Source organism: Vulpes lagopus, chromosome 11 (assembly GCF_018345385.1).
Source record: "Vulpes lagopus strain Blue_001 chromosome 11, ASM1834538v1, whole genome shotgun sequence".
Lineage (NCBI taxonomy): Eukaryota > Metazoa > Chordata > Mammalia > Carnivora > Canidae > Vulpes > Vulpes lagopus.
This window is the reverse complement of record NC_054834.1, coordinates 17,158,215-17,180,959: the sequence shown is the minus strand read 5'-3', so window position 1 is coordinate 17,180,959 and position 22,745 is coordinate 17,158,215. Positions and strand designations below refer to the sequence as shown.

Here is a 22,745-nt window from a genome sequence, read left to right as displayed (position 1 = left end):
GTCTTTTATTTCAAGTTTATCATTTCAATTACTACAGTAAGAATGATTATACTTACAGTTTTTCTTTTTTCCTAGACTCATCCTCTGGATGTCTAAAGGCCACAACTCATCAGGGTGCAATAGATGTGTATGTCAGCCATCTAGGGCAAGTGGAGTTGAAATCCCATAAAGGTTAGCCAAGTGGAATGTTTTATTTTGATATATGGTGTACATAAGGTTTTATGTAACATCCAGGAAACAGATGGTCAGATTATTTTCTCTCTACTGACATCATGAGCTCAAGAAAATTTCTCATGATAGAACTTGATTTAAAGACTGACTGGGGGGCACTTGGGTGGCTCAATTGGTTAAGCATCTGCCTTTAGCTCAGGTCATGATCTTGGGGATCAAGCCCCGCTTTGGGTTCCCAGCTCAGTGGAGGGACCTCCCTTCTCCTTCTCCCTCTGCCCCTTCCCCCCACTTCTCTCTCTCTCTCTCTCTCTCTCTCTCTCTCAAATGAATAAATATAATCTTTAAAAAATAAAAGACTCACCAGAGGGGCACCTGGCTGTCTCAGTTGGAGGAACATGCAACTCTTGATCTTGAAATTGTAAGTTTGAGCTCCACATTGGGTGTAAAATTTCTTGAAAATAAAATCTTTTTTAAAAAAAGAATAATAAAGACTGGGATACTAATAACTCTCTTGATCAATGATTTTTGAAACTTTTGGAACAGGTGGCTATAAAGACTGTTGTTACCTTTGTAGTACAAACAAAAGTGTTACAATATATTGTCTGTTGTGGAATTATTTAGTGTTAGTGTTTGGATTTCTCAGTTTGGTTTTATGTCTGAAATAGAATATTATTTGGAGGGAAAATGCTCCCATACATTTCTTTTGGCAGCTTTTCTACCAACTTGTTATAGGACCTTCTTGAGCCATCACTCTAGAATAATTCTTTGCAGTGTGTGGTCCTGAAATAAAGATATCACCAGGAAAGCCCTCTAAAGTGATTGTTGACTTAATCTCTTGAAGTATTAAGTCTTATTATGACATGTCTCTGTATATAATCTTATTTCTGTTACAAATAACTTATTCTAAGAATCCAAGTATTTCATTAAAAATAATACACTTTTTAGTCATATGAAGATTGAATATAAGTCTGTGTACATGGTGGCAAGTGGCTTGTATACTTGGAGTAGTTTGGCCATAGGAGCTGAAGTGACCTGGGTGCAGAAAGTTAAGAAATGTAGCTCTAAAAAAATTTTTTAAATAAAACTTAGACCTTGCATATTGCTCAGAACAGAGCTATATGTGTATAACAAGGAAAATACTTCCTTACAGAAAGTTGTTCCTGTTGTTAGTTTCTTGGGCATATTTTCTTGGGCAATACATTCTGTCCAACAAGGCTCTCTCATCAGAGTGTCAAAATAAAACTACAAACAGAGGCCTAAATCAGAAGGGTTTTTTTGCTGACACACAGGCGATTTGATTTCTCAAGATTACATTTTTTTCCTTTAAAATTGGATAATATTGCGTTATCACTGAATTCCTGAGAGCTTCAGTAATGCCATTCAAGATATTTTGTAAGTTATATTTAAGTCATATAATGCATTGTCTTATTACAAAGGCCCTAAGAAAAAAATGTAAATCATTACTAATTTACCATAACTAGTAAGAGTACAAAGTTTTCAATAAGTAGCTTTTATATGAAAGTTATTTCTATTTTGTATGGATGGACAAAAAAGTAAAATAAACAAGAAACATTGTTAATCTTTATCTACTTAAAATATCTTTGAGCATTATTTGGGATCTGATCCAGTAACCTATTGAAATAGCATATGATGTTGCAAAATTTGATTAAGTTTATAATTTTGTGTTTTTCCTATTGGACTGGCATGAAGCTTAAGGACAACTGGAAACAAAAAAAAATGTCTTACTTCAGGTATCTTAATTCTAACTATACTTGGGAACAGTAACTTTTTAAAAGAGTAATGGAAAATTATTCAGAGTTCTGTTGCTTAATGCTTAGTGAAGAGATCTAGAATCCTTTCCAACTCTGCCTGTGTCTTGCAGTAACAGGGTTTGGAAACAAACCACTTGAGTGTCCTAGATGTTCTCCATTTCCCCATGTGAAAAAGAATGTTGTGTGCTTGTTTTTCTCTTCCTATGAGTTAATTTTATTAATTCTTTCAAAAAGGCTGTGTTTAGGCTTAAGAGTCAGACCTGCATCAGAGTACTGACTCTTCCATTTAAAATTTGTCCTTGATGAAACCGCTGATCCTTATATAGTGTGCCTTCACTATGTGGTATAGTTAGTATTAGTTCACTTTTTAATTGAAAAAATGGTATTGATCTCAGTAACTATGAAGATGGTTTATGAAATGAAAGAGTTTGAAGATGTAGCAAGAGCCCTCCTTTCTAAAAAAGGTAGTTAAAGATAGGACATTTGAGAAAGTTTTCAAGTCATGAGAATTCTTTCATAAACAGTAATGGAGTTCTGATGGTGACGGCTTTTGTTTTTTAAGGATGTGGAGAGAGATGAGGATAGAGCAAGTTGCATTGCTTAACATTTTTAAAGCTCTCACAGATTTAACACCCCTTTTCATTTAAGAACAGAAAAAAGTATTCATAAAATTACCACATTTAATATATTTAGAAATAAAAAGTCCTACAAAAATTTTTTTTAATCTATGATTTTTTACTTTTAAAGTATGATTGGTAGGAAAGCATGCATCTTCTATTCATTCTGAAATTTCCCAGGTTTATTTTTTCCCCCTCAATCCCTCATATCTGTTGTTATAGGGAATCTCCTGTCAGTAGTTTATATTTAAAAACTGAAAAGTAGTTTGTTTTTTAAATAAAATAACCTAGTTGTAGTGATATGCTTTGTCATGTACTCCCACCCCACACATTTTGAGCAGTAATTATGAGAGTTTATCAGTTTTACTCCAGACTTTCCAGCTCCAGTTAGGAAGGCTGAGAAGATACGAAGTTAGACCCTGACCTCATGACCCGAGCCAAAGGTAAAGGTCATGATCTTAACCAACTGAGGTCCCAGGCATCCTGCACCGCTGTTTAAATAAAATGTGCTAAGGAGTAAAGATGGTGTCCCAAGAGCATGCTACCCTTTCAGTCATTTTTCAAATAACCCCTGGTACTTTTGATTTCTTTGCATTAATAAACTTTTTAAAATTTATTACAGGCTCTATTCTTGTCAAGGTCGCACCTTCCATTCAAGCTTATTTACAGTTATCAGGGAAAGAGGTTAATATAAACTCAGAAGTCCATGTTCAAGAAATGACTGAAGTTCACAAAGAGGATGGCGTAATTATTACTGGTAAGGGTGCTGCATTTTGCTATGTAAGATGAATAGTCATTGTTCATACATAAGTAGAAATATAGTACACTTAACTGCAGCTTTAGTCTTTTATTCCTTTCCATCATCACATTTTGATGTTTGACACTCTTTTCTTCCAACTGCTTATCAGTAAGTAGCACAGTACAGACATTTAGTTTGAGATACTCACTAACCTGTTATTGGATTAAATCAATTTAAATAATTTTTCTATCTCCAAAGCATAGTTGCACACCCATGTTCATAGCAGCATTATTCACAGTAGCAAAAAGGAAAAAGCAACCCAAATGTCTATTGATGGATGAATGGATATGTGAAATATGGAATATTTCAATATTTATGACTATCATAAATAAATTTTTTAAAAAAATTAAAAGTTGAATTTGCTTTAAGATTTTATTTATTTATTCACGAGAGACACAGAGAGAGAGAGAGAGGCAGAGACACAGGCAGAGGGAGGAGCAGGCTCCATGCAGGGAGCCCAACGTGGGACTCGTTCCGGGGTCTCCAGGATCATACCCTGGGCTGAAGGCGGTGCTAAACCGCTGAGCCACCCGGGCTGCCCTGAATTTACTTCTTGATCCATATGCTACAGAATGAATATCGTGTTAGCAGGCATGAGGACATTAATCTCATTGTACATCTCCATCAGAGCTCTTGGGTGACCACTGCATTGTCAGTGAGCAGTCATATTTGAAAGGAATCTTTTTCTGAACAATAGGTATCAACAATGGACTTAAGGTATTTAGTAACCTATGTTATAAACAAGTGGGCTGTCATCCAGGCTTTGTTGTTCCATTGATTGAACACAGAGTAGATTTAGCATAATTTCAAAGAGCCCTAGGATTTTCAGAATGGTTAATAAACATTGGCTTCAACTTAAAGATAGCAGCTGCATTAGTCTCTACCAGGAGAGTCAGCCTGTCCTTTGAAGTTTTGAAGCCAGGCATTGACTTTTCCTTTCTAGCTATGAAAGTCCTAGGTGGCATCTTCCTCCAACATAAGGCTGTGTGTATACATTGAAAATCCTGTTGTTTACAATAGCTACCTTCATTAAAGATCTTAGCTAGATCTTCTGGAACTTGCTGCAGCTTCTACTTTAGCCCCTTGTGCTTCACCTTGCATTTTTATGTTATGGAGACAGCTTCTTTTCTTAAACATCATGAACCAGCCTTGGCTAGCTTCAAACCTTTTTCGTGTAGCTTTTTCACCTCAACCTTCATAGAATTGGAGAATGTTAGGGCTTTACTCTAGATTAGGCTTAGCTTAAGGAAATGTTGTGGCTGGTTTGATCTTCTATCCAGACCACTAAAACTTTCTGCATGTCAGCAATATGACTGTTTTGCTTTCTTATCATTTGTGTGTTCACTGGAATCATACTTTCAGTTTTCCTTCAGGAACTTTTTTTTTTTGCATTCACAGCGTGGCTAACCATTTGGCACAAAACGCCTAGCTTGAGGCCTATCTAGGCTTTGGACAAGGCTTCCTCAATAAGCTTAATCATTTTTAGCTTTTGCTTTAAAAGTGAGAGATGTGTGACTCTACCTTTCACTTGAACACTTAGAGACTATTTTAAGGTTATTAACTGGCCTAATGTTGTTGGCAAAATATTGTCCTGTCTCAGGAACTAGGGAAGCCTGAGGAGAGAGAGACTGGGGACTGGCCAGTCCATGGAGTAGTCAGGACACATACTTACCAGTTAAGTTTGCAGTATTGTATGGGTGCATTTCTGTGCTTCAAAAGTCACATTAGTAACATCAAAGGTCGCTGATCACAGATCACCATAACAAGTGTAATAATAATAATGAAAGAGTTTAAAATATTGTGAGAATTACCAAAATGTAATACATAGATACTAAGTGAGCAAATGCTGTTGGAAAGAAGGTGCCAATAGACCTTCTTAGTGCAGGGTTGCCACAGACCTTCAATTTGTGAAAAATGCAAGGTCTACAAAGCACAATAAAGCAAGGTATGCCTTTGTTCATTTTATATGTCATAAAAGTTAATTTGAAAAAAAAAAAGTTAATTTGTTAAAAATCATAGAATCTTAACAAAAAGCATGACAAGTAATAAAAAGAAGTCCTGTACACCCACCCTCAGGTCTAACCCAAAGCCTAATGAGCAGACTCATAGTGATATAGTGAAAATTTGATGAAAATTTAACCATATTAAAAGGAGTAAGAATCAATTTCTTGTGATCTAATCTCTGAAGTTTAATAAGGAGACAATAAAAAAAAATAATGAGACAATAGAGTTGCCTTTTTTGGCTCTAGTAATTTTTTTTTAAAGATTTTTTAAGATTTTATTTAACTTATTTAAATAAAATCTCATGAGAGACAGAGAGAGAGAGGCACAGACACAGGCAGAGGGAGAAGCAGGCTCCTCGCAGGGAACCCAATACGGGACTCCATCCCTGGACAAAGATCATGCCCTGAGCCAAAGGCAGAGGCTCAACCACTGAGCCACCCAGGCATCCCTTGACCCTAGTAATCTAAAGCAATAATATAGATCTGTTTAATAATGTTCTGAATTATAGCATAATTAAATTATTTTACATATGTTAAGAATGTTTGAATTAGAAATTATTTTGTCATTTTTTTGTTCTGTTACTCATAGCATCTTGTGTCTTTCTGAAATTTACTTTTAGCTTTAATTTAGTTTTAAAACCCTATTTTCAATGCTTTAGCCATTAAAAAAAATAATAAACCTCATTAAATGATTTAAGAACACTTACTAGTCCTGTCACTGGATGAAATCAGTATCTCCAGACCTGATCTCTCTTTTTTCTGGCCCATCCTTATTCTGTTAAACTAGTACTACCTCAAGCATAATATATTTGAAAACAAACATCATCTTTCCTTTGCCTAGCTCCTGTCTTCTGTATTTTCCTTTATTTGGTCAGTCACTCAACAAACTTTTATTGATTATTGAATCAAGCACTGCTAGAAATTGTGAATAAAAGATCTGTCATCTGGGAAGTTCATATCCAAGTAAGACAAATCAATGAACACAATGAAGTGGAATAAATGTATTAATTTTATGTATATGATATAGTGAAAGGATTTATATGACACATCTAAATTAGACTAGCATTATGAGTTTGAAGAAGTGAGAGAAGTCCAGCATACCTGGAGTATAGAGAGTAGGGGAAAATGGTATAAAGGAAGGCTGGAGGGCAGCCCAGGTGGCTCAGCAGGTTAGCGCCACGTTCGGCCCAGGTCGTGGTCCTGGAGTCCCGGGATCGAGTCCCACATCAGGCACCTGGCATGGAGCCTGCTTCTCCCTCTGCCTGTGTCTCTACCTCTCTCGCTCTCTCTGTGTCTCTCATGAATAAATAAATGAAATTTACAAAAAAAAAAAAAAGGCTGGAGACTTTGGGAGGTGTCAGATCATATAAGGCTGATTTGGATTTTATACTAAGTGCATTGCAAAGGCACCAGAAGGTTTTCATCTGGGTTTACACAACCAAATCTATGCATTACAAAGATCATTGAATGTTGAGTGGAGAAAGATTGGAAAGAGCAATGGTGAGTGAAGGAAAAGCTAATTAGCATGTTACTGTAGTAAATCAGGAGACCAAGGTCAGTGGCCTGGACTCCACAGTAATCTATCTTAAACTCCACAAACAAATACATAAACCTTCAAAAAATTTTGGTTGAAGAAATAGATGAATGCTATGAGGAAGATAACACGCTTACTTCATGAGCTATTATGAGGCTCCTCAGAGTATTTAATTCTTTTTGTGTTATATGTTATTATGTCTTATACTCCAGCCCCTCCTTCCTAAACCAGGAAGGCCTAAGTTGCAGAATGAAGTTTATTTCCTGCCCACAGCGTAAAAATCTAGGTACTTAAAAAAAAAAAAATCTAGATACTGATCAACAGAATTTTTTTCTTTTTTTTTAACTTTTTTTTAGTGGCTTTATTGAGATTTTTTTTTTTAAGATTTTATTTATTTATTCATGAGAGGCACAGAGAGAGAGAGAGGCAGAGACCTAGGCAGAGGGAGAAGCAGGCTCCATGCAGGAAGCCCAATGTGGGACTCGATTCCAGTACTCCAGGATCACGCCCCGAGCTGAAGACAAACTCTCAACCACTGAGCCACCCAGGCATCCCCAGAATTTTTTCATAGAGTACCACATGACATACCATGAGCCCCAGATATATCTAAAGATTGTCTCTCGGGATCCCTGGGTGGCGCAGCGGTTTAGCGCCTGCCTTTGGCCCAGGGTGCGATCCTGGAGACCCGGGATCGAATCCCACGTGGGGCTCCCGGTGCATGGAGCCTGCTTCTCCCTCTGCCTGTGTCTCTGCCTCTCTCTCTCTCTCTCTCTCTGTGTGTGTGACTATCATAAATAAATAAAAATTAAAAAAATAAAGATTGTCTCTCATATTAGGTTAAATCCATTAGAGTAATTATGCAGAGGGACCTCAGATAAAAACAGAGCAATCCCTTTGGAGAGCTGTATGAACAAGTGACTGAGTTTATAGAAACTTTCATAATTCATTTTAATTCTAAAACTGGTGCCCAGAAGGCCACAGACCTTTTTATCAAATGGATGGAATAATTTAAGAGGTCTAGAAAATCAGAGCAGATTGCTTTTTCTGTGGAGATTTCCAACATAAAACCCAGTTTTGGAAATAATGAGCAGCTTTATATGTGAGTTGTTATTATAGGCAGCTGAGCTCAGCTCATCTGGGCTTTCCTTACAGAGCCTATGAGGCATAGCAACAGAAATACCCTCACTGCTAAGAAGTCTGGATTATATCTGTAGCATGACTTCTGCATGATTTCTGCAAAAAACCCTGCCAGTTAAAATTAGTCCCTAGGGCTCAGGCTTCCCACAGGGTTTGCTGTGTCAGCTTTGTAATTTTGTTTGGTTTCCTGTTTCATGGCTTCCCTCACTGTTGCTGTCACTAATAACTGTACATTGTACAATTCTTAAAGTAATTTATAAGTATTATATCCTATTCTGGGGTCAAAGGAAACCTAGGACTCTCAGGCTGAAACGTTTATGTACTTTAAAAGCTGTACACAATGTGTATTCTTTGGAGTGCATTTTTTAATCCTTAGAAGATCCTTGATTCCAAGTCTTGTACTCTACCCATATATGGCAAATTCAACGAGTGGTGAATGGCTTAGGTAAGATATTTCTTGGAAGAAATTGATTTCTCAGGACGCCTAGGTGGCTCAGCGGCTGGGCACCTGCCCTCAGCTCAGGGTATGATCCTGAGTGAGATATGAAACCTCACTGTGGTGTATCAAGACATTCTGGGAATCCAAAACTGCAGCAGCACAAAATCCTTTTGTCTTAAAGGCCCCAGGTTAGATGCTTAGAAAGTATTGCAGATAAAGCATGTTGCCAGCCAATGATGTTTACTCTTGTCTGCTTAGTAGAGAGGGTAATACTACTGAGTTCTCTTTATTTTAATCAAACTAGAAATGTAAATTAGAATATAAAAAATGAATTCATTTTGGAACAGACCACCAAGTCAAAAGAGAGTTCTCAGCTTGTTTTTAGGCCAGAGTTAGATGTTTAGTGGTATTGTGATTTATAATGGAAAACTGGTTCGTAGATTAGAAAAGATGTTGAAATGGGACTAAGCCCACAGAAAGCTACTTTTAAGATCTAGTGACAGTGTTTTCCCTACAAGTGGGAAAAAAACTAGTTTTTGATATGACTCATAGAAATAATTCTTTTTTTAGAGCACATTGAAGTTTGAGTTTTCTCCAACCTTATAACACATGGATTTGTCAATCATGTAAATGTGCCTTAGGATGACATGGAAGAAATTCCATAAGAGAACAAAAAATGCTATAGGTTTATGGCTGTCTGCTTAAAAATACTTTGACAGGAAGCTAATGTAGAAAAATTGCCTTTAGATTGTAGTTTTTTGTTTTTTTTATGATAGTCACAGAGAGAGAGAGAGAGAGAGAGAGAGAGGCAGAGACACAGGCAGAGGGAGAAGCAGGCTCCATGCACCGGGAGCCCGACGTGGGACTCCATCCCAGGTCCCCAGGATTGGGCCCTGGGCCAAAGGCAGGCGCTAAACCGCTGCACCACCCAGGGATCTCTAGATTGTTTGTAGTTTTAAAGTGTTTTTGTTTCCCCATCATTTTGTTAAAGTGTAAGATACTGGGAATGTCATAGATAATTACACATCAACTTTGTTCATTAATGTTTACCAAAGGTTTTGTTTCTTTTCATCTGCAAACTACCTGTAAGGCTAGATAGTAAATATGTTAGACTTTACATATTCTTTTTGGGTTTGTTTTTTTTTGTAACCCTTTAAAAATGTAAAGTTCATTCTTAGCTCTTAGGCCATAAAAGCGGGCCTCAGGCCAGATTTGGCCTGTGGGCTGTAATTTGTTGACCTCTAGACTAGAGATCAAAGTGAAATCCCTAATATTAGAGCATATGAATTATGCTTGTAATGCCTGGGATTTTTGTTTGTTTTTATTTTTGTATTTATTTTGTTCACTTAAGAAATACTGAACCACAGCCAAATCTTACCCTGAATGACCTCTTCCCAGTAGTAAGGAAAAAATGATTTGAGGAAAAAGTGTAATTATGTAAGATTTTAGAAACAATGCAACCATAGAAGATAGATACAATGGCAAATAAAAACACAGAAAAATGTTTGGCATCACTAGCCATCAGTGAAATGCACATTAAACCCAAATGAGATACTACCTATTCGAATGGGTAAAATAAACATTAAAATATTTGGTTATAGAATTGTGTATGGTTAGAGGTTTTACTTGTAAAACATATGCATTAAAAATAATAAAATTTCAGAATCATTATTTTCATGTTACACAAGTGTATGATTTATTGTCCCAGCCAGTTGGTAAACTTCTTGAGGATATTCACATATCTTTGTACATCTTTTGAATGTGAAGGTATAAACTACTTTAGCCTGGTGCTTCCCCTAGTGGGTGGTCAGTAGTGTTTATAATGTAAAATGGGGATCCTCCAGCTATGAATCATTGAAGTTAAATCTGCTGCTAATAAGGCAGCACCAGAATTATCCTTCTGACCAAATGTTAATAAACCCTGTTATAAGGGTCAGGAAAGGGAAGTGGAGGCTGGGAACAGGGAGGGGAAGGGGCAAGCTCACCTTAGCCAAGAAGCTTTTTAAGCCTATTTTGAAACCAGAGAATTAAATTCTGCAAATTACTACTTAAAGCCCTATCTTTGTTCACACCTAGTGTGATTAGGTCAGGTATATTTGGGGTTAAATAATGATTAATGCTTCTCAACTAGGTATTTGGGGGTAAATAAAATAACGTGGAGATTCGTATATTTGGGTAGATTTGGACAGGGCAGATTTAGAGAGCAAACACTGGAGTTTAAAAACATGTTCTGAGGGGCACCTGAGTGGCGGCACAGTTGGTTAAGTGTCCGACTCTTGGTTTCAGCTCAGGTCATGATCTCAGGGTTGTGAAATCGAGCCCTGCATCAGACTGTATACTCAGCACAGAGTGAGCTTCAGAATCTCTCTCTTTCTCCCTCTGCCTGTCTTGCTTGTACTCGTTCTCTCTCTCAAATAAGCAAATATTTTTTTAAATGTCCTGAGAAACAGCTTTTTCTCCCACTTAATGGAAGCCAAATACATAAGGATAGGGTTGTCATTTCCCATTTTTTTGGCCAATAAAACATTGATTATCATTGGCAAAGGGTTAAATAAGGAACAAGTTTCCTGCAACTGCAAGTTCCAAAATGTTTTGCAAGATTTTTGTAGGAAGGAATTTATGAACTTTACAAATTAGAATAGTCCCCACAGATTCAGACCGAAGAGTGAAGAGCTTTCAATAAATTACTTATGGGCAAGATAGGGAAAGCTATTTTCAAGCAACCTAAATGGAATTGTATAAACCATCTTGGTTTTTGAGTATTATCTCTAGACTAAAATTGCTGTGTGTTCATTTTGTTAGTAGCAGTAGCATTGTGTGTAGTGTGAGGGCCAAGGGTGGGCTGCCCCAAGATGTATCACTTTGGCATAAAGATTATTTCAATTTAAAAGTAATCAAAACCCAGCAGGTGCTGGAAAAGCTGTCTGCCTCCTCCTCAATTGCCTAAATTTACATTGGAAAGGAGAGCCTGGGCCAGCATGAGAGCTATTAACAGAGGCTCCCCTTTCCTAAGAAACTCACCTGCATAAAAGGGCAACTGTTGGGATCCCTGGGTGGCGCAGCGGTTTGGCGCCTGCCTTTGGCCCAGGGCGCGATCTTGGAGACCCAGGATCGAATCCCACGTCAGGCTCCCGGTGCATGGAGCCTGCTTCTTCCTCTGCCTGTGTCTCTGCCTCTCTCTCTCTCTCTCTGTGACTATCATAAATAAATAAATAAATAAAATTTAAAAAAAAAAAAAAAGGGCAACTGTTGTTTTTCAAAACATCTTTCATATTCCTGCTTATGGCCTTCTCCCCTTTGTATCTTCAGGCCCTATCCCTCTCCTTAGTTCAAATAAGTTTTGTGTTGCCTCATTGTCTTTAGGATTTCATGCCTGTGTGTATTCCCTATATGTACACCTATTAAATTTGATTTTCTTCTGTAAATCTGTCTCATATCAATTTAAGTCCAGCTAGAAGAACCCTAGGGGCAGTAGCCTCTACTGCTGCAAAAGGAAATGAGTAGATTGGCTTCTCTTTCCATAAGCAAGAAAAGCATGATTGGGGAGGTGATAAATAAATATATTGAGGAAAAAATCTTAGTTGGAAAAACATTACTATTGTTGATGCCAAATAGTGTAAAAAATAATAATAATGAAGTTAAAGCAACCAATCTTCAGGATTTCCAGTTCTTTCCTCTACACTTACTTGAATTACTAGAAAAAAAAATCTGTATTATAGAAAAACTCTTAGGTGCAAGTACCTCAAAAATTCATGACCTACCAAATTCAGCACAGGCACAAAAAGAAGAACATTTAAATTGACAAAGCTGAACCCCTTAATAATGAGTTGGAAGAAAAAGAGAAGCTTTTGTGAATTAACAAAATTCAACCAGGTAAATTTAAAGATCTAATTGGCTTTATTGAACGATTCATGAATTGTTTGAATTGTGCGGCACCTAGCAAGTAGAGAGGAACTCCAGGAAGTTGTACCAAATGGAAGGTTTTTCTAGAGGATGGGGGGACAGGAAAGTTATTAGCAAAAGAAAAGGATTGTTCAGGCTGGGGGCGGGGGACGGACAAAGGGGTCTTATTCACAAGAGCTTGTCTATCTCTAGGGGATGGAAAGGGCCCTTGTGTCACACACTGGCACTGACTGAAAATTCCTGACTGACCAGCTAAGACTCCATTGCTGGGGTAGTTTGAAACTGCAGTTAGATTATGTATTAAGCACCTGTTTGGGAACTCAGTCTAAGTGACACCATTTGGGCTTGTGGTATTTGTTTTTTTTTGTTTTTTGTTTTGTTTTTTTACATTTCTAACATCAGGATTCACCACTAGAAATGAGATTTTTAACCAGTTTACTGAAAGTAATGATGGCATTGAAATATAGCAAGAGAAGTAGAAGTCATTGGATACTTGAAAGATGCAATGAACCTTAAGACATAGACAAGATTATGGCTCTGATTAAAGGGGAGGCAAGAACTCAGAGAAGAATTTGTATCCAAGATATACTTTATATCAAAGACACGAAGATTGGATTGGTGTCCAACACCTTTTCATCAACTAAGAACATCACATCTTACTAACAAAGGAAAAAACTATACTAAAGAAAAGAGTTATTTCCTGATTTGTGTGCTTGGATTCAGTTCAGATTTGATTGGCCTCTTTTTTTTTTTTTTAAAGATTTTATTTATTCATGAAAGTCAGAGAGAGAGAGGCAGAGAGAGAAGCAGGCTCCATGCAGGGAGCCCAGTGTGGGACTCTATCCTGGGACTCCAGGATCACACCCCGGGCTGTAGGCAGGTGCTAAACTGCTGAGCCACCCAGGGATTCCCTGATTGGTCTCTTAAATCCAGAATTACAGTGGAGCTTTAGTTACCTTGATTCAAAGAAAAAAAACGTAGAACTAAAAGAGAAATGGGAAATAAACCTGGTGAGCTCTATGCCTGCTACAGCTTATTCCCTGGAGGTAATTTCCAGGTTGCAGGGCAAGGAGGGGTAATACAGAGCCCAAAAGACTCCTGCAGAGGAGGACACTGGACTGAGCATCTGGGGAGACCAAGACTGCTAGATTTCACAAGAGACCATTCCAGAGAGGAGATGGAGCTGCACATGGTGCCCGTGAGGCTTCAGCGCAGTACTGATCAGGAAACTACCTGATACCTGCCTCAGTATGAATGAACCTCAAAATGATTATCTTGAGTGGAAGCACCTAGATTTTTTTAAAAGAATAAAATACATATTATTTTGTTCCATTTAATAAAATTTTAGAAAATGCAACTAATCTGTATGACACAAAGTAGATCAGTGATTGAGGGGTTGGGGAGAAGTGTCTGGAGGTGACAGGAAAGGGGCAGGAGGAAGAGATGACAAAGGAGCACAAGGCAACTTGTAGGAGTGGTGGATATATTCATTAATTTGATTGAAGAGATGGGTTTCACAGTTTTAAGTATGTCAAAACTTAACTGTATTGCATATGTTAAGCACATGTAGTTTGTCAGTTGTACTCTTTTTAAAACCTGCATACAAAAAAAAAACTAAATACAAATAAAAGAGCAGCTTCCCTTTCAGTTGTTCTGAGAAAATGAAAGGAGGGAATAAGCTCAGGTAACCCCTTTGCAGCTCTCCCAACTCAGGCTATCTTTTCTAAGATTTTTGCTGTTCCAAAAGTATCTTTCAGTTTCAGAGATGGGTTGTTAGGATCTATGTAGTCATATATTGCTCTTGTCAATGAAGATATAACTTTATGCCATTTTGTGTTTCAGGGCTCATGAACCAAGCAAGCAAACATGAAAAATGGATTAAGGCCGATGCCCCAGAAGGCACTGTAAATGTTAAAAGTCAAAGCTGGTTTCAGTCCCTGAAACTGCAGGACTAAGGATGGTTTGAGTTATATTTATAATTTTTAACAATGACGGGGTGCCTGGGTGGCTCAGTGGTTGAGCATCTGCCTTTGGCTCAGGTCGGGATCCCAGGGTCCTGGGATGGAGCCTACTTCTCGTTCTGCCTATGTCTCTGCCTCTGTGTGTCTCTCATGAATAAATAAATAAAATCTTTGCAATTTCTAACAATGATTAACAGATCTGTGACTACAAAAATGCAAAAACCATAGTTCATCTCAATGTTGAAAACAACAAATTGGAGTGAATGAATACTGGTGAATTGTCTTGTGGGGGGCCTTTTCAAAATTTGTACTTAGCTATTGTATTTGTTTTCTCTTTCCCTGTCATGAAACTACACAAACTTACTGACTTAAAATAACACTTATTTTTAGCTTACAGTTTTGTAGGTCAAGACACCTGCGTGGCTGCATTCTCTGCTCAGGGTGGACAAGGCTGGACTCGAGGCATTAACCAGAATATGTTCTCATCTAGATGCTCTGGGGGGAAAAATCTACTTTCAAGCTTGTTCAGATTGTTGACAAAATCCAGCTTCTTGTAACTACTACTGAGCTCTCTGTTTCCTTGCTGTCCATCTGTGATCACTTTAAGTTTCCACGGGCCACTTGCATTCCTCCATTGTAAACCCAGCAATGATGCATTCAGTGATCCTGGTACTTCAATATCTGATCTCGTCTGCAACCAGCTGGAGAAACTGCTTTTATTTTTTTTTTTTTAATTTTTTTTTTTAATTTTTATTTATTTATGATAGGCACAGAGAGAGAGAGAGAGGCAGAGATACAGGCAGAGGGAGAAGCAGGCTCCATGCACCGGGAGCCTGACGTGGGATTCGATCCCGGGTCTCCAGGATCGCGCCCCGGGCCAAAGGCAGGCGCCAAACCGCTGCGCCACCCAGGGATCCCGAGAAACTGCTTTTAAAGACCTCACTGGAGGGCACCTGAGTGGCTCAGTGGTTGAGCATCTGCCTTTGGCTCAGGTCATGATCCCGGAGTCCTGGGATCAAGTCCCACATAGGGCTCCTCGTGAAGAGCCTGTTTCTCCCTCTGCCTGTTTCTCTGCCTCTCTGTCTCTCATGAATAAATGAATAAATCTTTAAAAAATAAAGGGTCAGTTGATTAGATCAGACCTACCCAGAATAATCTTTGTTTTGCCATATACTGTAACATAATCATGGAAGTGCTATCTCATCATATTTATAATTTCCATTTACACTCAGGAGGAGATTATACATAGGCATAGGTAATGGGGGGCAGTTATCTTAGAATTTCTTGCGCCATAGCTCTCTTGTAATATGTTTGCTACTTAGTACTTCTTATGACATCAATGTAAATTGAAGCTTTGAATAAAACACATCATAAATGTGATAATGCATTTGCCACCGATTCTTAATTTTTTTGTATTTAAGATATAATGCATTGGAAAGAGGAGAAAATTCAGCTATTTTATAGTCTGCTGTATGAATATTGACTTTTACTTTTATAGTAGCATACTGTATAATTTCCTGAATTTCTCTTTCAAACCTTACTTGTCTACTTCTGGGGTATTTAACTTACCCAAGACTGAATAGACCTATCTTTTGGATTATGTTTTTTTATGGTTAGGATAAATCAGTTCTTAAATAATGCTTTCTAATAAACCTCAAATACTATGATTTATAATAGTTTCTTGTTAATATTTTATTTATTTGGAGTTCTACTCTTCATATTTATGAGACAAAGTAAACTTCATGGAACATCTCATAGTATCCTTTAGTTAGTCTTCATGAAATCAAGATTTATAGGGATTCCTGGGTGGCTCAGCAGTTTGGCGCCTGCCTTCGGCCCAGGACATGATCCTAGAGTCCTGGGATCAAGTCCCACATCAGGCTCCTTGCGTGGAGCCTTCTTCTCCCTCTGCCTGTGTCTCTGCCCCTCTCTTGTGCTCTGTCTCTCAAGAATGAATAAATAAAATCTTAAAAAAAAAAAAAGCTGTAGTATTCAAAACAGTATGGTGCTGGCACAAAAATAAACAGATCAATGGAACAGAACAGAAAGACCAGAAATAAACCCACAATTATATGATCAATTTTTGACGAAGAAGCAAAAGTATGCAATGGGAAGAAAAGACCGTCTCTTCAATAAATGGTGTTTTGAAAACTGGACAGCCACATGCAAAAGAATGATACTGGACCACTTTCCTACACCATACACAAAAATTAATTCAAAATGGATTAAGAACCTAACTAAATGTGAGTTCTGAAACCATAAAAAATCCTAGAAGAGAGCATAGGCAGTAATTTCCCTGACATCAGCTGAAACAACATCTACCTAGATCTGTCTCCTGAGGCAAGGGAAACCAAAGCAAAAATAAACTGTTCTACAACTCAACACCAAAGAAACAAATAATCCAATTAAATAGAAGATATGAACAGACATTTCTCCAATTAAGACATCCAGATGGCAAACAGACACATGAAAAGACACTCAACATCACTCATTTTCAGAGAAATGTAAATCAAATGCATGAGATACCACCTTGTACCCATTAGAATGGCTAAAATAAAAAACACAGGAAACAACAAACAAAGGTGAGGATTTAGAGAAAAAGGAACTCTTGCACTGTCAGTGGGAATGCAGACTGGTGCAGGCACTGTGGAAGACAGTGCAGAGGTTCCTCAGAAAATTAAAAAATAGAGCTACAATATGATCCAGCAATCACACTTGTAGGTATTTACCCAAAGAATATGAAAATGCTAATTCTAAGGGATGTATATACCCATATGTTTAATGCAGCATTATTTACAGTAGCCAAATTACAGAAGCAACCCAAATGTCCATCGATGGATGGATAAAGAAGATGTGGTCCACAGTGGAATATTATTCAGCAATAAAGAAGAATGAAATCTTACCATTTACAATAATATGGTTGGAGCTAGAAAGTATTATGCTAAGTGAAATAAGTCAGAGTAAGACAAATACCATATGATTTCACTCATATGTCGAATTTAAAAAACAAAAAAGTGACAAAATGAGACAAAGAGATTCTTAACTATACAGAACAAAATGATGGTTACCAGAGGGGAGGTGAGTGGGGTGATCGGTGAAATAGGTGATGGGGATTAGGAGTGCACTTGCCATGATGAGCACTTCGTAATACATGGAATTACTGAATCACTATAGTGTACACCTAAAACTAGACCTAAAAGTATTGTATACCTAAAACTAAAACTGTATACCTAAAACTAATATAATACTGCACGTTAACTACACTGGAAATTTTTTAAAAGTAATGGAGAAAATAAGTTAAAGACCGATCCGGTATTACCAACACAGGTCATTTGTGACAGTCAGAACAGAGTTGTGCTTTTCCCTGGACCCTCAACAGAAATATCAATAATGATAAAAAATCCACAGGTGAAAGCTTAATAAGGAGGTACGCAACAATCCATACCTTTTAGCATAAAATAGAAAGAGCATCTTTTTTGACATAGCATGGTTGTTAAAATTCCTCTGTAGCACAGATGTGATTAGAAGATTTTTCGGGACGCCTGGTGGCTCAGTGGTTAGGCATCTGCCTTCCACCCAGGGCGCAATCCTGGAGACCCGGGATCGAGTCCCACATCGGACTCCCTGCGTGGAGTCTGCTTCTCCCTCTGCCTGTGTCTCTGCCTCTCTCCCTCCACCACCCCCCACCCCGTCTCTCATGAATAAATAAACAAAATCTATTAAAAAAAAAAAGATCTTTCTGAAACATTGCAGGGATATCCTTTCAATTCACATGTAGTTCATATTTCTATTTAACTTATCCCTGACTGTTAAGTCAAATGTGAAGGTGAGTCCTGGGTTAAGTGGCATTTAGTTCTTATTGTTAAATGTCTGGAAATAACTAAGAAAGCCTTGCTTCCTTTAAAGATGTATGTCTACATTTTTTAAATCATCACAGATCCTTAAAATCATTACCCAGGCTCAAACTCTTACACTGACTCATATGACCATCTCTGCTTTCTTTTGTGAAGAAAAGCTTCTAAATTCCTTGTCAAAAATGTCACATCTCTCAGGCTTATTTTATATAACTGTAACCTTAGATTTGATAATCTCATCAGCACCATTTGTCTGATGAAGGTAAATTTAAGTAGAAAATTTACATAGTAGCAATACTTAATTTGGCTTTTTAAAAAAATCATGATTAAACCAATTAGAAGAACTAATAATGTATTTAGAAATATTTGTAGTTGGAATAAAAATCAGGAGATGATTTGCTGCTTGGTTACACTGTTGAGATCCAGCTGGTAAAAATACTTTCATCAAATTAAGCTACCAACTTCTAGATTTTTTGTTCTTCTTGCTTGAGGCTGAAGGTCATACTACTTCCTCTTCACCACTGTATATTGAATCTGTCACTGTGATTTCTTCATCTTCTTTAAGTGGTGTTATCTCTTGTTTTGTAAGAGGCTTGCCTTCATAATCATAGCCAAACCAAAGTGGAGGGTCATTAGGGTTATATTCTTGCTGCTGAACCATAGATGACATTCTCCTTGCTGCCTCCCTGCAATAAGAGTGATTTGCATTAGCCAGTTGCAGAAGTAATTGCTAGCGCAGAATTTTCAAACCAGAGCAAATTTAGAGTTAAAAAACTGTCTCAAGGCAAATGAATTGGACAGCTCTTTTGCATTCCTGAGAGAGTATGCAAATATTCAGGATCCCAAAGTTTAAGTAGCTCGGTAGCTCTCTGGTTCAGTGGGATCAGAGATTAATAGACTCAGTGAATGGTTAGGGAAACTATGCATGGCAATGGAATGGGAACACTGAGGCCACTCTAGTGCTCTTGAGTGAGCCTTCTGCCCCGTATCTCTAGTTTCTTTGATGAGGGAGTACCCTAACCAGCCAATCTATGAAGTCCCACCATGCAGGAGCTCTTAACCCAGAGTCCACAGATCCCCCTGTTGGATAGATGGATGAACTTCAGGGAAGTCCATGAATTCCCTGAAAATGTATACAGTTTTGTATCTAATATATATTTTTCTGAGGAGAGGGTTTGTGCTTCATCAAACTCTCAAAGGTGTCAGTGACCAAAAATGATTAAAAATATTACTGTCTTTCTTAGGAAGAAGTAAGGAAGAAAGGGAAAAAAGCACCTAAATGTGATTCTGGACCCAAATTTTAAGATAGGTGGGTGGAAGTTTCCACCCCTAACTAAGCAATTCTTAGACAGCAGCTGGGTATCCTACAATTCAACTTAATTTTGACACTGTCTACCCAGAGACAGCATCAGATTCCACAGATTAAAGGCTCATCCTCACTAGACTGCCCTCCACTTCAGATACCAGTTGCAAGTCCAGGTTGTCACTCAGGCTTCTGACTGGCTGGCTATAGCGCAAAAGTTCCAACAACCCCGGCCCCCCGCCTGCCCCCACCTTCTTGGGTTTGATTAATTTGCTGGAGTTGCTCACAGAACTCAGAGAAACATTTTGCTTACTGATTCACTGGTATTTTATAAATGAGTATAACTCAGGAATAGCCAGGTGGAAGAGATATATGGGACAGGGTGTGGGGAAAGGGTACAGAGCTTCCATGCCTTCTCTAGTGCACCACTTTCCAAATCCACACATACTAACCAACCTGGAAGCTCTCCAAACCCTGTCCATTTAGGATTTTATGGAGGCTTCATTATGTGGACCTGTTTGATGAAATCATTGGCCATTGGTGACTGATTTAATCTCTAGCCTCTCTCCCCTTCCAGGAAGTCAGAGGGTGGGACTGAAAGTTCTACCCCTTTGTTCTTGGTTGGTTCCTCTGACAACCAGCTTCCATCCTAAGGTGCTTTCCAAAAGTCACCTCATTAACATACACCCAGTTGGGGTGGAAAGGAGTTTGTTATAAATAACAAAACACCCAGTTCACTTTTATGGCTCTGAATTGATTTCAGGAACTGAGGACAAGACCAAATATTATGACAAAAGATGCTCTCATTGTTCTTGTAGCCCGGGAAATTTCAAGCGTTTGGGGAGCTGTGAGCCAAGAACCATGACGAAAGACCAATATATATTTCTCATAAATCACAATATCACAGCATTAGAAAAAAAATAGTATATCTAACTCAAAAATGCCTACTCAAGGGTTTTCAAGGGTAGAACAGTGCCATTTTTCTAGGAAGTTGGTTTGAATATTGAGGCCAGTACTAAAAAAAAAAAAAAAAAAGGGAGTAATTAGCAATTTCTGTAGGATCAGAAATGAGTAATGATATTTGCCTATGAAGGGGCTACTTTGCCCACTATTACCATATGTTACACTGAATTATTAATTGCAAAAGTCTGGAAACAGTCATTGATAAAGAAGCTGGTATTACCACATGCTTTGAGTTAAATTTGTGCTCAATGGCTATATGCGTTCAGGCAGCACAATGAAATTGGAAAAGGCTGAGATGCATCAGTTGTTTAAAATGCATTTCATTTAAACCAAATTTTAGATGTATTAAAATAATTATAACCAACTCAATAGGAAGACAACCATAGCATTACTAATTCCATCTCTTACCACATTGCTTTTTGGCATATATAATTCCACTCACATAAAACAAAAACTAAAACAAAACAAAACACACAAGTTTAAAGAATAACATAAGTAAAAGCAAATTATGGTAATTTCTAGTTCTGAGCCACCAATCCTATGAACTAAAACTTGGCAAACCAGTGTCTTCTCTTTAGAGAAGTACTTATTCTCAAATTTGAAAATTTTAAGTTTATGGTCAAAGATGAAGCTTTACATTCTGGTAATGTTTTAATTTTTTTTTAATGTGGTCCTACATTTGAAAATTCTTATATATGATCTTTATATGTCCTCTAAGTAGGACATCATTGTGCAGTAGTAAGAGTGTTATCTTTAGCTTTCTCCCATTTTCTTCTGAAGATTATTCTCCCCTTCCAATTCTATGGAGCTGAGATTGTTATGGTTTTGAGGGTGTTTTTCATGAAGATTGTTTTCCCTTGAGTACTTACTGTAACATAATACCAAATGTCAAGGGAATCTGAAGCATAAAATATTGGCACCATCAGTTTCAAATATAAAACACTACCTCGGCAGCAGAGCTTCATTGTTACTAACCCTTCACCCGATGTCTGCCTATTTAAACTCAATCCATCTTTCAAAACTTCAAAACAATCCAGCCTCTTGTAAAGACGCACACCCAATCAGTTCCTCCTCTGAACTCTATAGAAAGTTGATCATGAAGTTAATTTCTTTCCAATACATAGCTTCATGGCATTAATTGTTTATAAATTTAAACTTTATTGGGATGCCTGGGTGGCTCAGCAGTTGAAGGTCTGCCTTCAGCTCAGGGTGTGATACGGGGATCCAGGATCAAATCCCACGTCGGGCTCCCTGCATGGAGCCTGCTTTTCCCTCTGCCTGTGTCTCCGCCTCTCTCTGTGTGTGTCTCTCATGAATAAATAAATTTTTAAAATCTTTAAAATAAATAAATAAATAAATAAAAACTTTGTTATTTTCCTTTTGTTTAAGAAGATAGTAAATTATTTAAGGGTATATTCCATTTCTTTGTATCTTCAGTGGGAACCCAAACAAGACATTTTCAGCAGTTTACACCAACAAGGGAAGCCCTTTTAGCTCTCTTACGTCCTGCAAGTTTGTTTGAGGCATTCTTAGGTTGCTTTTTCCAACACCCTCTTGCCCCCTGCCAGGATCCTCCCAAACAGCAGAGCTCTGGCCTCGAATACTGTAGTTCACAGTAGTTGGTAATGATCACTGATGATAAGACCAGTACAACTATAGGCAACAATGGCCTTGAGCTTTAGGAAAAGGATGAGTTTGAGGAGTAAAAGATTTGTAAGTAATTGACTAAAGTATATGTATCCTTTGGCCTCAGAAGAGCAACAGTTTTTGAAAGGTCTAGATAACTGGTAGGAAGATAAAAACTCTTAATGCTAAATTTGGTTACATATGAATAATGGGTCGTACAGTTCCCCAGTCAGCTACAAGCCAGGGTAAATGAGATGATAATTAGGGCAAATAATGGGAGTTTGAGAAAATAACCAGAAAGTTGGGGATACTAAATCCTCAATATAGACAAGAAAAAATAGGGAATGAATAGGGAAGAGGACTTGTTAAATGCAATCCAATGGGACAGAGTGAACATGAGTTTCGTATTAAGCACTACCCATGGGGGAAGTACCCAGTGGTATGTGCTGTTAACTTCAAACAGAGAAAAGAGCAATTTTATTTAAGGTAAAAAAAAAATTTACTTGGGAATAGCAGAGGAATCACAATTAAGGACAAGCAAGCTATGGTAAGCCATAAGCAAGTTCAAAAAGAAAAAGGGAAGGTCAGCTTTTATTATGTTTTAGGAAGAAATTGGGGAGGGTTGTTTTCAACAAAAGTTTATTGGAAAAGAACAAGAGTTTG

General features: G+C 37.8%; 2 protein-coding genes across 4 annotated transcripts in view; one reads left to right on the top strand and one right to left on the bottom strand.

Annotated features, from left to right (window-relative positions):
* The window catches only part of FAM185A (family with sequence similarity 185 member A), a 56,435-nt gene extending 41,386 nt beyond the window's left edge, over nt 1–15,049 (top strand). Inside the window, exons 6-8 of one of the 3 annotated variants that reach the window (XM_041773798.1) lie at nt 76–171; nt 3,183–3,317; nt 14,218–15,049. In XM_041773798.1, coding sequence (XP_041629732.1) covers nt 76–171; nt 3,183–3,317; nt 14,218–14,330 — 344 coding nt within the window. In that variant the 3' untranslated portion in view covers nt 14,331–15,049. The remainder of the gene's footprint in view (nt 1–75; nt 172–3,182; nt 3,318–14,217) is intronic. The other 2 variants (XM_041773799.1, XM_041773800.1) reach the window with 2 other exon arrangements.
* Nucleotides 15,050–18,464: 3,415 nt separating this feature from the next.
* Nucleotides 18,465–22,745, bottom strand: part of FBXL13 (F-box and leucine rich repeat protein 13) — a 207,556-nt gene continuing 203,275 nt past the window's right edge. The window contains exon 21 of the mRNA XM_041723506.1: nt 18,465–18,876. Coding sequence (XP_041579440.1) covers nt 18,690–18,876 — 187 coding nt within the window. The 3' untranslated portion in view covers nt 18,465–18,689. The remainder of the gene's footprint in view (nt 18,877–22,745) is intronic.